The following is a 13,471-nucleotide window of genomic DNA, read 5'->3' on the forward strand; positions in this document are numbered from 1 at the left end:
GATCTCGTTTCTCTCCTTTGAACAATATTCTTTAATGTATTTGACATACATATCCTTAAATTATCCATGTAAAATATACAGTATTATGTCTTACGTGCATATTTGAATTGTGCTATGCATTTATTTCCAACTTCACTAAATGATGACCATTACTGTATTTAGCTTCTAAGTTTTCTTTTCAACATTTTTAAAAGTTTATTTAAGAGAGACCAGAGAGAGCGTGAGTGGGGGAGGGGCAGAGAGAGAGGGAGTGAGAGAATCTGAGGTAGGCTCTGTGTTGTCAGTGCAAAGCCTGACATGGGGCTCTCTCAACTGTAAGATCATGATCTGAGCCGAAATCAAGAGTTGGTCACTTAACCAACTGAGCCACCAGGACGCCCCGCTTCTAACTTTTTTTTTATAAAATATTTTTTAAATGTTTACTGATTTTTGAGAGAGAGAGAGACAGAGCATGAGTGGGGGAGGGGCAGAGAGAGAGACACAGAATCTGAAGCAGGCTCCAGGCTCCGAGCTGTCAGCACAGAGTCCGATATGGGGCTCAAACTCACAAACCATGAGATCACGACCTGAGACAAAGTCGGACACTCAACTGACTGAGCCACCCAGGTGCCCCTAAATTTTAATATATAGTATTCCACTGTATGAATGCACCATAGTTGACCTATCTCTCTAATGATCTTATCCCCCTTTCTGATTTTTGGGTTTTTTTTTGCAATTCTGATGAGTATGAAGTGGTATTTCATTATAATTTGCATTTTGTCTCTAGTAGTTAGTTTGAATATCTCATTATACATTTGTTGGCCATTTGGGCTTCCTCTTCTGTGATTTGCCTGTTCAAATCGCAGCAGGCTCAATATTCTTGTTTTGTTTTATTTCCAGGAGTATGTTGTATATGTTAATCCCTAGTTTTATTTGTGTCAAGTAATTTCCCTCATTCTGCCATCTCTGTGAAGTTCTTTGAATAGAAACTGTTGTCAAATCCATTTTGTTTTCCTTTTTGTGATTTTTGGGACTTAAATCATTTCTTATTCCTATGTCTACATTTTAGCTTATTAGTTTTTAGTATATGTTTGTTCAACGTGAAAACCTGGGGTCTGGCCAAAGATGTAATCATGGGGAAACACCACACAAATTCAAACTGAGGGACACTGTATAAATTAATTTATAAATTTCCAATGTGTCAAGGTATAAATATCAAGGAAACCCTGACGAAACATTCCAGACTAAAGAGAACTGGCCATGAAATACAATATGTGGTTCTAGCCTAGATCCTTTTGCTGTAAGACCCACTACTGGGACAAATGGTGAGAATTACATGGGGTCTAAGGATTCGACGGTAGTAAGGTATTGGTGTTAATTTCCTGATTTTAATGATCATACTGTTATGTAGGAGAATTTCCTTCTTTATAGGAAACACACACTGAAGTATTCAAGGAGTGGTGAGGCGTCAAGTCAGTAACTTACCCTTAAACAGCCCAAAAGTAAAAGTTTTTTCAACTTTTCTATAAGTTTGTGACTGTTTCAAAAATTTTTTTTGTTGTTCTTCAGATCCAAATAGAGGTAAAATCAGTAACCTTTACCTGAAAACAAGGTCATTCTGCAACAATAGGAGCCCATTTTCCAATTCTTTAAATAGGAAAAATTATAATGCACATCCCAACCCCAAATCTCCAATTTCCTAGAAATGTAACAAAATATGATTAATTACCCATGTACAAACAAGAAGCTATCATGTTTGAATGTAAAATGCTTAAAACATGGCTTTCTGTTCACCAAACAAAATGGTTTCAATAAACAGTAGTTTTGTACATAGTAGTTTGTGGGGGATAAGCTTAGGAATCCCCCAGGCTTACACCAATGGGTTAACAAGGCATAAAGAAATACAAAGCCATGGGGTGCGTTTAAGCGTCCAACTTCAGCTCAGGTCATGATCTCGCAGTTTGTGAGTTAGAGCCCCATGTCGGGCTCTGTGCTCTCAGTTCACAGCTTGGAGCCTGCTTCGGATTCTGTGTCTCCCTCTCTCTCTGCCCCTCCCCCACTCATGCTCTGTCTCTATCAAAAAATGAATAAACATTAAAAAAAATTTTTTTTAAAAAAGAAAGAAATACAAAGCCATAAAATGCTCACACCTGAGTTTGGGTAAACCAGATTGACACTCCAAGAATAGGGGGGGTGCAAAGACACCCCGAGAATAGGGAGGCACAAAGGTGCCAGGAATAGGGAGGTGCAAGGGCACCCCAAAATAAGGAGTGGGTGCTGACCCCCAAAAATAGAGAGCGAGAGGCAAAGGCCTGAAGTAGAAATGGCACAAAGGTGCCCAATATATAGGAATAACAAGATTAGATATTCAGGGTGAAAGCACCCCAAATTTACTACTATAGGAGAAAAGCTACTTTCATAGAATAGGGCCAGGTTAGGTAAATTGGTGGACCATGGACCACTGTGCTGCAGGCAAAGCATCCCGGAGCAGAGATGATTAACAAAATAAAAGGTGCCTTATTAACCCTGAGGTTATTCCCCCTAGCTGTCTCATCCCCAAGGCTGGCAAAGATAAACAGGCATGGCGCCTCCTGTCTGCTGTTAACAACCATCTACCCATCTGCCCGGCGCCTGGATTTTGTTTTATATTGACCCAAACCCCAAACACAGTATATCTTCAAAATCCCCTTTCCCCCCTCACATCCCCAAGTTAATGTTCCTAGTTTCTTTGCCCTTTGTACATGCCCATCACATTTGCAAGCCTTCTGATCTGAATAAATACGGGGCAAGGACCCTTATTCAAGGCTCTTGTCTTTTCCTAGACATTAGCCATCTCTCGTTTTAATCCTGAGTCTGCTCTTTTGCTGGCCAAAAGAGAACTTTAGACTTAGAGTCTACAACAGTAGTTATCTTGTCTATCTACAATTTTCTTCAATATGCTCTCATCTGGCATGGCACTCATGACATTCCAGGAAAACCAAGGGCTACACATGAAAGATGAATGTGGAAAAAAAACCTTTAGGACAAACATGCAATAGTGGAGAAAAAGGTTCACATTGAGTATTAGCTGTGATATCAACACACCTATCCTATTTTTGACACCATAATGTTCTGTCTATGCATTTGGAATGTCATAACATTTTTTATAAATCAAGTGTGGGGGACATATTTTTTCCCAATATTCCACTGGCTGAAAATATATCAAGATATATATGTATATAGTGAATTTGGGGCATTAAAAGCACAGCAGCTGTATTGGGGAAATGAAAATCAAAACCACAACGATATATCATATATCCATTAGGATGGCTACTATAAACAAACAATCCAGCAATAACAAGTGTTGGTGAGGATATGGAGATATTGAAATCCTCTTGCACTGCTAGTGGGAGTATAAAATAGTGGAGCCACTATAGAAAACATTATGGTAGGTCCTTGGAAAATTAAAAATAGAATTACAATGTGATTAATCAGTATCACTTCTGGGTATACATCCAAAACTATTAAAAATTTTTTTTTAATGTTTATTCTTGAGAGAGAGAGAGAGAGAGAGACTAAGCATGAGCAGGAGAGGGGCAGAGAGAGAGAGAGGGAGACACAGAATCTGAAGCTGGCTCCAGGCTCTGAGCCGTCAGCACAGAGCCCCAGGGCTCGAACTTAAGAACCCCAAGATCATGACCTGAGCTGAAGTTGGACTCTCAACCAACTGAGCCACCCAGGCGCCCCTACATCCAAAACAATTAAAAGCAGTTTTGAGATATTTGTGCACTAATATCCATAGCAGTATTATTCATCATAGCCAAAAAATGGAAGCAACCCAAATGTTCAAGGGATGAATGGATAAAGAAAATGTATTACATACAATGGTATGTTCAGCCTTAAGAAGGAAATAAATTGTGACACATGCTACAACATGGATGGACTTTGAGGCCATTATGCTAAGTGAAATAAGTCAGTCAAAAAAAGGACAAACATTGTAAGATTCCCATTTCTGAGGCATCTAGAGGAGTCAAAATCACAGAGACGAAGTAGAATGGTGGTTGCCAGAACTGGAAGAGACAGGGGAAAGGGGGAGTTGTTGAATGGGTTTAAGGTTTGTTTGCAAAATGTGAAAGTTCTGGAGATGGGTGGCACTTTCTTCAAAACTGACTTTGTCCCCACTTTTTCTCTTCAGATGCTGTCCTGAAGCCTTTTCTGGTCCATACCCCCTATGGGAGGCTGGCTCTCTACCTTCCTTCCCTCTCACCTTTTCAAAGCTATCCCAAGACTATTTACTTCTGTGATAGTTTCCTGGACCTATACCCATCCTCAAACCTTTCTCACAGGTCAACTATACAAAATCAATCAAAGTAATGTTTCAAGTATGTCATCTATTGCAAATGCACACATATAGCCTGCTGAGCCCGCTGTGTTACTTGTGTGGTCTTCCACCAATTTTTCAGGGCAAAACATTGGGACAGACTAAAAACTAGTTTTCTCACCCTGCTTTTTGGGTTCCTGATCTAGGAGCCTGCAATAAGAAGTTTCTCCTACAACCTTCTGTGAGTACTCATCAAATGGCAAAGTAAAAACAATCTGTTAGTGAATATCCTGGGTGTTACTTTTTTTTTTAAAGATTTTATTTCTTGGGGCGCCTGGGTGGCTCAGTCTGACTTCAGCTCAGGTCATGATCTCACAGTTTGTGAGTTCGAGCCCCACGTCACACGCTCTGTGCTGACAGCTCAGAGCCTGGAGCCTGCTTTGGACTCTGTCTCCTTCTCTCTCTGCCCCTCCCCACTTGTGCTCTGTCTCTCAAAAATAAATGGAAAAAAAATTTTTAAACTATAAAAAAAAAGATTTTATTTTTTAAGTAATCTCCACACCCAATGTGGGGCTTGGACTCACAACCCCGAGGATCAAGAGTTGCATGCTCTATCGACTAACCCAGCCAGGTGCCCTTATTTTTTTTTTTTAAGTAGTCTCTACTCCCAGTGTGGGGCTTGAACCTATAACCCCAAGATCAAGAGTTTCATGCACTACTGATTGAGCCAGCCAGGCACCCCATGGGTGCTCCCTTTAGATGTCAGTCATAGTTAAAAAAACAAACCAACCCCAAGATTTGAGGGTGGGAATGACAAAAATTTTCTTGCTTTCCTAAAGACAAAATGAAAATCCATTCCACTCAGTATAAATATACTCCAAGTTACAAATAGCAAATGTGTATCATGCATCTTTTATTGCTGAGCTCAGCCATATGCTGGACATTTGGAATTAAAGAATCAATGAGACATTTCTGGCTTGAAAGGAGCTTACAGTCTTTGTAAGAGTGGGAGACGCATGCAAGAAACCAGCCATTAAAACAAAGTGAGGTAAATAATGTGAAAAATGCTTCTGCTTGGTGTTAATAGGTCTTAAGAGGAAGACTATATAATTCATCCTACTGGGATTTAGGAATACTTGTAAGAGTAAGGCAACCCAAAGATGAGTCTTGAACAATCTTTTTTGAGTTATACATGTTGAAAAGTTGAGATGTCTTTATTTTTAGAAAGAGAGAAAGAGACAGCATCAGTGGGAGAGGGGCAGAGAGAGGAAGAGGGAGAATCTCAAGCAGGCTCCATGCTCAGCACAAACTGTGATGTTGGGTTTGATCCCATGACACCGCGTCATGACCTGAGCCGAAATCAAGGGTCAGATGCTGAACTGACTGAGCCACCCAGGAGCCCCAAGAGGTCTTTAGACAGAGGAGACACACATGAATGCATAACTTAAAGCATTCCACATTATGTGTGTGGGTCTATGCAATATGGGGAAGTAAGAGGGATACACATCACACCATCAGTCTCCTATGGAATGATTTAAGTCGATGAAGAGGAACAAGAGACTTAACATCCTTGACAAGATCTCAATCTGACATAGTAACTTGGCATTATCTGTTGGCCGAACCCTTGGTTTACCACAGGAGTGAAGGGAAGTACAAGCACATCCTATAGAACATATCCCTGGTTAAAGTATTCCTGGCAGGACTCTTCCTTTTTATTTTTATTTTTAAATTGTGAAATACATAAAAAAATTTACCACTCTAACCATTTTTTAACTTTATAATCCAGTAGTAATATTCTCATTAATATTCAGACATGGTTTTAAAACACCTTGGTTGGGAATCAGTGGATTAGGAGTCATCAATTACTTGACTTAGCAGAACTTCCAACATGAAAAACACACTCACTTCTTAATATAACTAAAATAATATTAGCCAAAGGATTATAATTATTTGTATGCACAGAGTAATTATTTTTTAATTGAACATGCAAAAATCTAAGATTACTGTAATGCTTTCTGCATATTCTGTAATTCAAAATTTAAAAGGGATTATGTATTAGGTACACAAATTGATGTATGGGATTAAAAATGCAAGTAACATGTCAAAGAAGAGAAATTTAAGACAGATCTTACATTCTTTTAATCCAACAATACTGGAAACTTTTAACTGATGTTCACAAAGACGACCTGAGGTATGAAAATATCTTGAAGGGTCCTCTGAATGAATTCATTATGAAATATGCAAATAATGCTTTCCTTCATGGGATTGACATAAAGATTAGTTGATGCATGCACAAACAGAATAGCATACTTTTAGCACAAGTCACATGATCAGTAATTGCTGACTAAATGTGAATGAAATCTTTAACCAAACATGTTCAATTGACTAGTTTTCTCAAAACAAATGTTTTCACATAAAAAATGAACCTGTCATAGACCTATTATTCTTATCAAATAAAGGAAAATACACTTTAAAAATGAAAGGAGTTACAAATCCCAAGATATATGCAGCTTCCTGTGACAAATTAGAATGCAATGTATTAAGAGATTAAGAGTTCCATAGAATATTTCAGAGGAAGCTTCTTACAAATTAAAGAACCAGAGGGGTTCTTTAATGGTTACAAGATTCAGAAATAAGATAGTAACAATAAAGCAGGCAGCAGAGTTTACACCTCAAGAAATGAGTAGGATTTATAACCTTACAAAATTTTCGTCTTAATTTCTAACAAGTTCTTTTAAATCTTATTTCCACATTGCATTACTAAGCAACAACTTACTTTCTCAGTTTCTTGTCATTAGCTAAGAATCTGTAGTCACTGCTCTTACAATTATATTCATCAGAGATAATTTAATTTTCTTCCTCCACAATATGCTATTTTTTAAGCTGCATGAAAAACTGGGAGTTTATCATGGTACTCAAGCACTGTCAATATCGTAAACATTGAAATCAAACTATGCCTGTAAAAAAAAAAAGATTTAATAGTTTTAAAATGCCACATATACCTGAACATATTTTTTACCCTAAAATTACACCCATCAAAGGGAGTATGTTATGTGGCGCCTGGGTGGCTCAGTTGGTTAAGTGTCCAACTTTGGCTCAGGTCATGATCTCATGGTTCGTGGGTTCGAGCCCTGCATCGGGCTTTGTGCTGACAGCTCAGAGCCTGGAGCCTGCTTCAGATTCTGTGTCTCCCTCTCTCTCTGATCCTCCCCTGCTTGTGCTCTGTCTCTCTCATAAACAAACATTAAAACAAAAAAGGAGTATGTATGGAGCCTTACTCTATTGCAAAGACTTAAGTCATTACTTTCAAGAATGTCTTTGGGGAAGAAATTAGCCTGAAATGACCTCAGTGAAAGGTAATTTTGATATGTACACAGATTTAAAAAGCATACACCTCAAACAACTTGTAAGTAAGGACGATCTGCCTTGGAAAATTCTGTCATTGGCTCTAATGATGGCAAAGACATTGATGTCGAAGATACATGACAGGATACAATGAAAACAGTTCTACAAAATGAGCTAAAAAAAGCATTTTAAATATTTTTATATAATATCCAATTGGTATTTAAACATGTATCTAGGGGCGCCTGGGTGGCGCAGTCGGTTAAGCGTCCGACTTCAGCCAGGTCACGATCTCGCGGTCCGGGAGTTCGAGCCCCGCGTCGGGCTCTGGGCTGATGGCTCAGAGCCTGGAGCCTGTTTCCGATTCTGTGTCTCCCTCTCTCTCTGCCCCTCCCCTGTTCATGCTCTGTCTCTCTCCGTCCCAAAAATAAATAAATGTTGAAAAAAAAAATTTAAAAAAAAAAAAAATAAATAAACATGTATCTATATCTCTAAAAATTTTATATATTTATTTAAGTTCACTAAACAACACTTTTGGGAATCTTCTCATTGGGGAAATGGAGGTAGAGTCTTATCTTTGGCTAGATTCAGACCTTAGGTTGTAGAGGCACTTTTACATCAATGGAAGGCAGAGTGATATAATTAAAACGTAAGAATATAGAAATTAGGTTGATTACCTCACTGAATATTTCAGCTTACATACGTGTCATCCAGTCATTCTCCATTCCATTACTTTGTTTCTTCCATATTACTTCTCATGATGTGATAAACACACGTTTATTACTTGTGTCTCTTGAACAGCAGGAGAACTGCATGAAGGCAGGGACTCTGGTTTATCCTATGAAACTCCAGGCAGGAAAGAAGTTTGTAGAGTGAGGGGAAAGGAAGGAAGGTGATAAAAGCAAAACCAGCTGCAGTGGATGGAGGGCTCCAGCACTTCAGTCATCTAATTCAGCCAGTTCTTTGTGGGTTGTTTTTCATGTAATGGGCATGTGTAAGCCAAGGACCAACCATGTATTTGCTCATTAGTCAAGAAACAAAATAGGAAAAAAAAACCCAAAACACTGAAACTAGAAGGAATTCAGTTTATTCAGATAACTCTTAAGTTCCAAAAAACAATAATATTGACAAATAAGCAGCGTTTTTTGTTTGTTTACAATGTTTGCTCAAATTTTAATTTGCTCTTTTACTTTTAGGACCAAAGCACGTATTTGAGAGGGGGAAAAAAGAAAATGCTACAGTTTTTATGCTCTGTTTCAAAGTGCAGATTTTAAAATGTAACTGAATGTTTAGATATGTGTTTTTCATTTTTTTGGAAGAAATTAAAGCTCATGAAATAAAAATATCACAAGACAGTATCAACAGAATCTGAATGTTGTTTAAAGAAAGCATCCTTTTAACATTTAACTTCTTGTTTACCTAATAGAGACATTTTTAGTAATAAATTTGTAACATCTTTCAATAACCAAGCATAAATCAAATGACTGAGACAAAGTCATTTTTTGAGTGTTAGTATTACTGTTTTAATACCTGTTCAGGAGTTCAGAATTTTAGACTATTTTCAAATAAAACAACTGTATGGACAACACCCCCCTTCCCCCACCTGTATTATTTTGATATTACTTTAATTCTGTAGTCTCCAGATTCCTTCTTTCTTTCAGTTGCAGTCTTGGCTGGACTTTTCCTCTTTACTTTCCCCTTGTTAGAAAAGAACCCTAAGTAATCTGAATTCTCTCCTATTTGGTTACTCTGGGAGGCTTACCCTGGGAGTTCTTACTGTTTTTCTAAATTGAAAAATTAGTTATTCTACGATAAATTTGGCTGAATTATACTCTTTTTGGAGGCCTGTGCTAGATAGCATAAAAAGTTTGCTCACATAAAAAGTCTGAGAAAACTCTGAGGCTCCGCTATCTGTTTATTAGATTTAGTCAATGCAAAGTCTGTGTCACGTTTTTTGGGCCCACTAGCACTTGGGGAAAGGTCAGGTCGAGAGGGATCTTTCTAGCTGCAATCTTACAGAAAACAGGAATGGATGTCAGTGGGCAGAGAGAGTGCTGAAGACCATAGTTATACACTACACCCCTGTTCTACGATGATTATTACTGAGACATTTTTTGCTTTTGTGGAGTGCTGGAAAAAGAAAAAAAAAAATCTATGACCACAGGATTAAAAAACTCTATGTGCTGCATTATTTAAATCACTAAAATACAACTAAACTAATGGCATAAGCTAAAGAAATTAGCCCTTATTATTTGCTACAAAATCACTTTTAAAAAAAGTTTGAATTGTGAAATACAATACAAAAGAAATAATCTTGTGGAAAGGGCTCACTAGAAAAGGTGCTAAATGTGCTTTAATTTCAATATGATATAAAACTACTTCAAACATAAAAACTTAAAAAATCTCTACTCAAGGATAGAAAATATGCAAACCAAATTCCCTATTAAAATATAGATTGTAAGTAAAAATTGAAAATATTGAAATTAAAGGAATTTGTTGCATTAGACACAGAATTGTAAATTATATGAAGTATCAAGAATTATAAAATTATTGGTTTGATCGATCAATTAAAGTAAAAAAATCCTTTTTTAATCTAAGGTAAATGGCACAATGTTACCATAAATAATATATCAAAAAATATCAGACTTTACAAAAATCTTATTTTAAAGATTTTACTACTATTGCTTAACTTTAATCATATTAAATGTTACATTTACTCTCCTTACTCCATTAGACTAATCTCAAAAGAATCTTTATATAAGCTGTTACCAGTTGTGATAGAAACACTTCAAAATATAAATTTCAAAATACTGTTAATGTTTCTGATATTGAAACATTAACCTATTGAAAAGACTAGCCTATTGAAAATATAGGTATTGAAAATAGCCTAGTACAGTTCACTAAAATATTGCACGGAACTAATTTTGGTATTTTAGATGTCAGAAATTTTCCAATTGCATTCTGTGATACGCTGTTACATTTAAACATTTTATAAAGGGCTATATTGTTTATATTTCCTACCACATTTACATATATAAAAAAAGTTAAGTAAAAAATGCTTGGAAAAACTTGTTAAATCCCCTTTATTTCAGTAGACAGAAGACTTTTTTTCATTGTCCTGGCTGAAACGGTTCTTGTTGCCATGGAACTGGAAGAAAAACCACAAAGATTTGAGATAAGTTAACAATACAGACTAATGGCACACAATAGTTTAGTGGAAGACCTGAGTTAAGTTAGAACCAAGATATTAGAGTTCAAACTGCACATCTGCCCTTTGATAGCCATGGGATCCTGAAAAAGTTATTTAAGGCTCTTCAAGAAGTACTTTCCTTATCTGTAAAGAACAGTAACATCTCTTCATCCCTCGTAGGTATTCTGGGAGATTTAAATGGAGTAAAGGATTCATTGTGCCTTGCACACAGGGCTCACTTGGCCCCTTCCCTTAGTTCCATTTATGGTGCTGAATACAAGCACCATGAGCAAAAACATCAATAAATGAGTCACAAGGATTTTCACACCTTTAGAAGGAGGTAGTTCCTGAAAGCCTGAGAGGTGGTCTCTAGATTATTTGCACTCAGGAAAACTGAGTGTTGTGCTTATTGCCTAACACTGTTAGAGTTGCTTTTGAATAATTGTTTCTTTTCCTTTTATTTTCACTTGATTAATATAACTAAGCAGGTTAACAACTAAGATTTTTGAGAATCAAAGCTGGACTTGATTCTAGAGAGATCTTTTTATTTAAGAACACAAGAAAGCTCAAACCGAGAACCTCTGTGAAACAATTGTATTCAAGATTTTCTTCTTCTGAAATGAAAATTTCTACTTTAATTCGTAGGTTTGCCACATCTACTATAGGTTGGGTGTTTAGCCTTACAGGAGCGGCAGCACATCAAGTTAATCAAAAAGGAAAAAGCACATGGGGCACCTGGGTGGTTCAGTCCGGTGAGTGACTAACTCTTGATTTCAGCTTGGGTCATGGTCTCACGTGGGATGGAGCCCTGCGTCTGGCTGTGTGATGATGGTGCAGAGCCTGCTTGGGATTCTCTCTCTCCCTCTCTATGCCCCTCCCTAGCACGTGTGCACTTCTTCTCAAAATAAATTTAAAAAAAAAAAGGAAAAAGGGCAGTCGTATACTTCCCCACTTCCATTCCTATTTCTTTCTCCTCTCCTGTATAGTTTTTCTTCAGGTTCTGTTTTAGATGAACAATTTCCAGTCCTGTTTAAATTCATTTGGTGGGCCAGGTGGGAAGGGAAAGACACAGAGATAATTAGAATACCATATAATACTCACATGCCGTATCATGTGAGAAACGTGCACAAATAGTACAAGAGGAACTGTCATATGGGAGAACAGCAAGAAGTTCAATGTGGCCTCAACACAAAGGTAGAAGTGGTGGGAGATGAGGCTGCATATACTGTGAAGGACCCTGCATTCCAAGCTAAAATATTTGAATTTTATCCTACAGGTCACAGAGTGTCAGTAGTAACTCCAATGATTTTTTTCAAACAAAAAAAATTTCTTTTTTTGGTTAAATGTTTATTTTGAGAGAGAAAGGGCACGAGGCGGAGGGCAGAGAGAGAATCCGAAGCAGGCTCCATGCTGTCAGCACAGAGCCAGATTCAGGGCTTGATCTCACAAACCATGAGATCATGACCTCAGCCAAAATCAAGAGTCAGACGCTTAACTGACTGAGCCACCCAGGTGCCCCTATTATCATTTTTTTGAAGTTTACTTATTTTTAGTAATCTCTACATAGCCAACATGGGGCTTGAACTCATGCCCCTGGGATCAAGAGTTGCATACTCTTCTGACTAGCTAGCCAGGAGACCTGGGAAATAACATTTTAATTTGAAAAAAATTCTCTTACATTTCTCTATTTAAGACCTTAAAAGATTGTTAATTTATGATACACATTACCTCTGATGGTAGAATACTGGGGTGTTAGTGGATAATTGTAGTTTTTGCAGAATTATTAATAATTGTTTTTCAAATTTGATTTAATACTGGTGTATATAAATTTTAATTTAATTTTAAACATTTATGTTCTAATTATGATATTAAAATTTTTTTTTAATGTTTATTTTTGAGAGAGACAGAGTGCGAGTGGGGAAGGGGCAGAGACAGAGGGAGACCCAGAATCTGAAGCAGGCTCCAGGCTTCGAGCTGTCAGCACAGAGCCTGACACGGGGTTTGAATTCATGAGAACCTTGAGATCATGACCTGAGCCGAAGTTAGATGCTAAACCAACTGAGCCAACCAGGCACCCCTAATTATGATATTTTATAAATAGAATTGTGCTTAAGAGAAAAAAATTACAACTTCTAGTGGCAAATTACTAAGTCGTTTCACGTATGCCCAAATATTGTATTAGAATACCAAGAGAAAGAGGGGCGACTAGGTGGCTTAGGTGATTCAATGTCCCAACTCTTGATTTTGGCTCAGGTCATGATCTGAGGGTCATGGGTTCCAGCCCAGCATCATGCTCCATGCTGAGCATAAAGCCTGCTTAAGATTCTCTCTTTCCCTCTGCCCCTCTACCCAGCTCACTCTCTCTCTTAAAAAAAAAAAAAAAAAAAAAAAAAAAAAAGAGAGAAAGGTTGCTTTATCAGATTGAAATTTCTTTGCCAAATTGGTTTTTTACTCTTTTTTTCCTCCACTTATCAATATAATGTATTTTCACAGTAGGAAATCTAGAAAATACAAAAAGCACTCTCCATAATCCCCTGATTTATTATGCAGAAGCAAACAAATTAAAATGTTGTTGCATTTCATTTCAGTATTTCTAGGCATTTTTTTTAAGTCTATTTATTTTTAAGAGAGAGCAAGTATGGGCATGAGTAGGGGAGAGG

The 13,471-nt window shown here is 37.3% G+C and overlaps 1 protein-coding gene across 4 annotated transcripts in view; it reads right to left on the bottom strand.

Annotated features, from left to right (window-relative positions):
• Positions 1-8,692: 8,692 nt before the first annotated feature.
• TEX15 (testis expressed 15, meiosis and synapsis associated) overlaps positions 8,693-13,471 on the bottom strand; it is a 103,318-nt gene continuing 98,539 nt past the window's right edge. For all 4 annotated transcript variants that reach the window (XM_086703382.1, XM_086703381.1, XM_086703380.1 and 1 more), the window contains one exon: positions 8,693-10,769. Coding sequence is in view for 2 of the 4 variants with exons in the window: in XM_086703381.1 (XP_086559507.1) it covers positions 10,732-10,769 (38 nt within the window). In the remaining 2 variants the exon portion in view is untranslated. The remainder of the gene's footprint in view (positions 10,770-13,471) is intronic.

This window comes from Puma concolor, chromosome B1 (assembly GCF_028749965.1).
Source record: "Puma concolor isolate L17-30 chromosome B1, mPumCon1.1.hap2, whole genome shotgun sequence".
Classification (NCBI taxonomy): domain Eukaryota; kingdom Metazoa; phylum Chordata; class Mammalia; order Carnivora; family Felidae; genus Puma; species Puma concolor.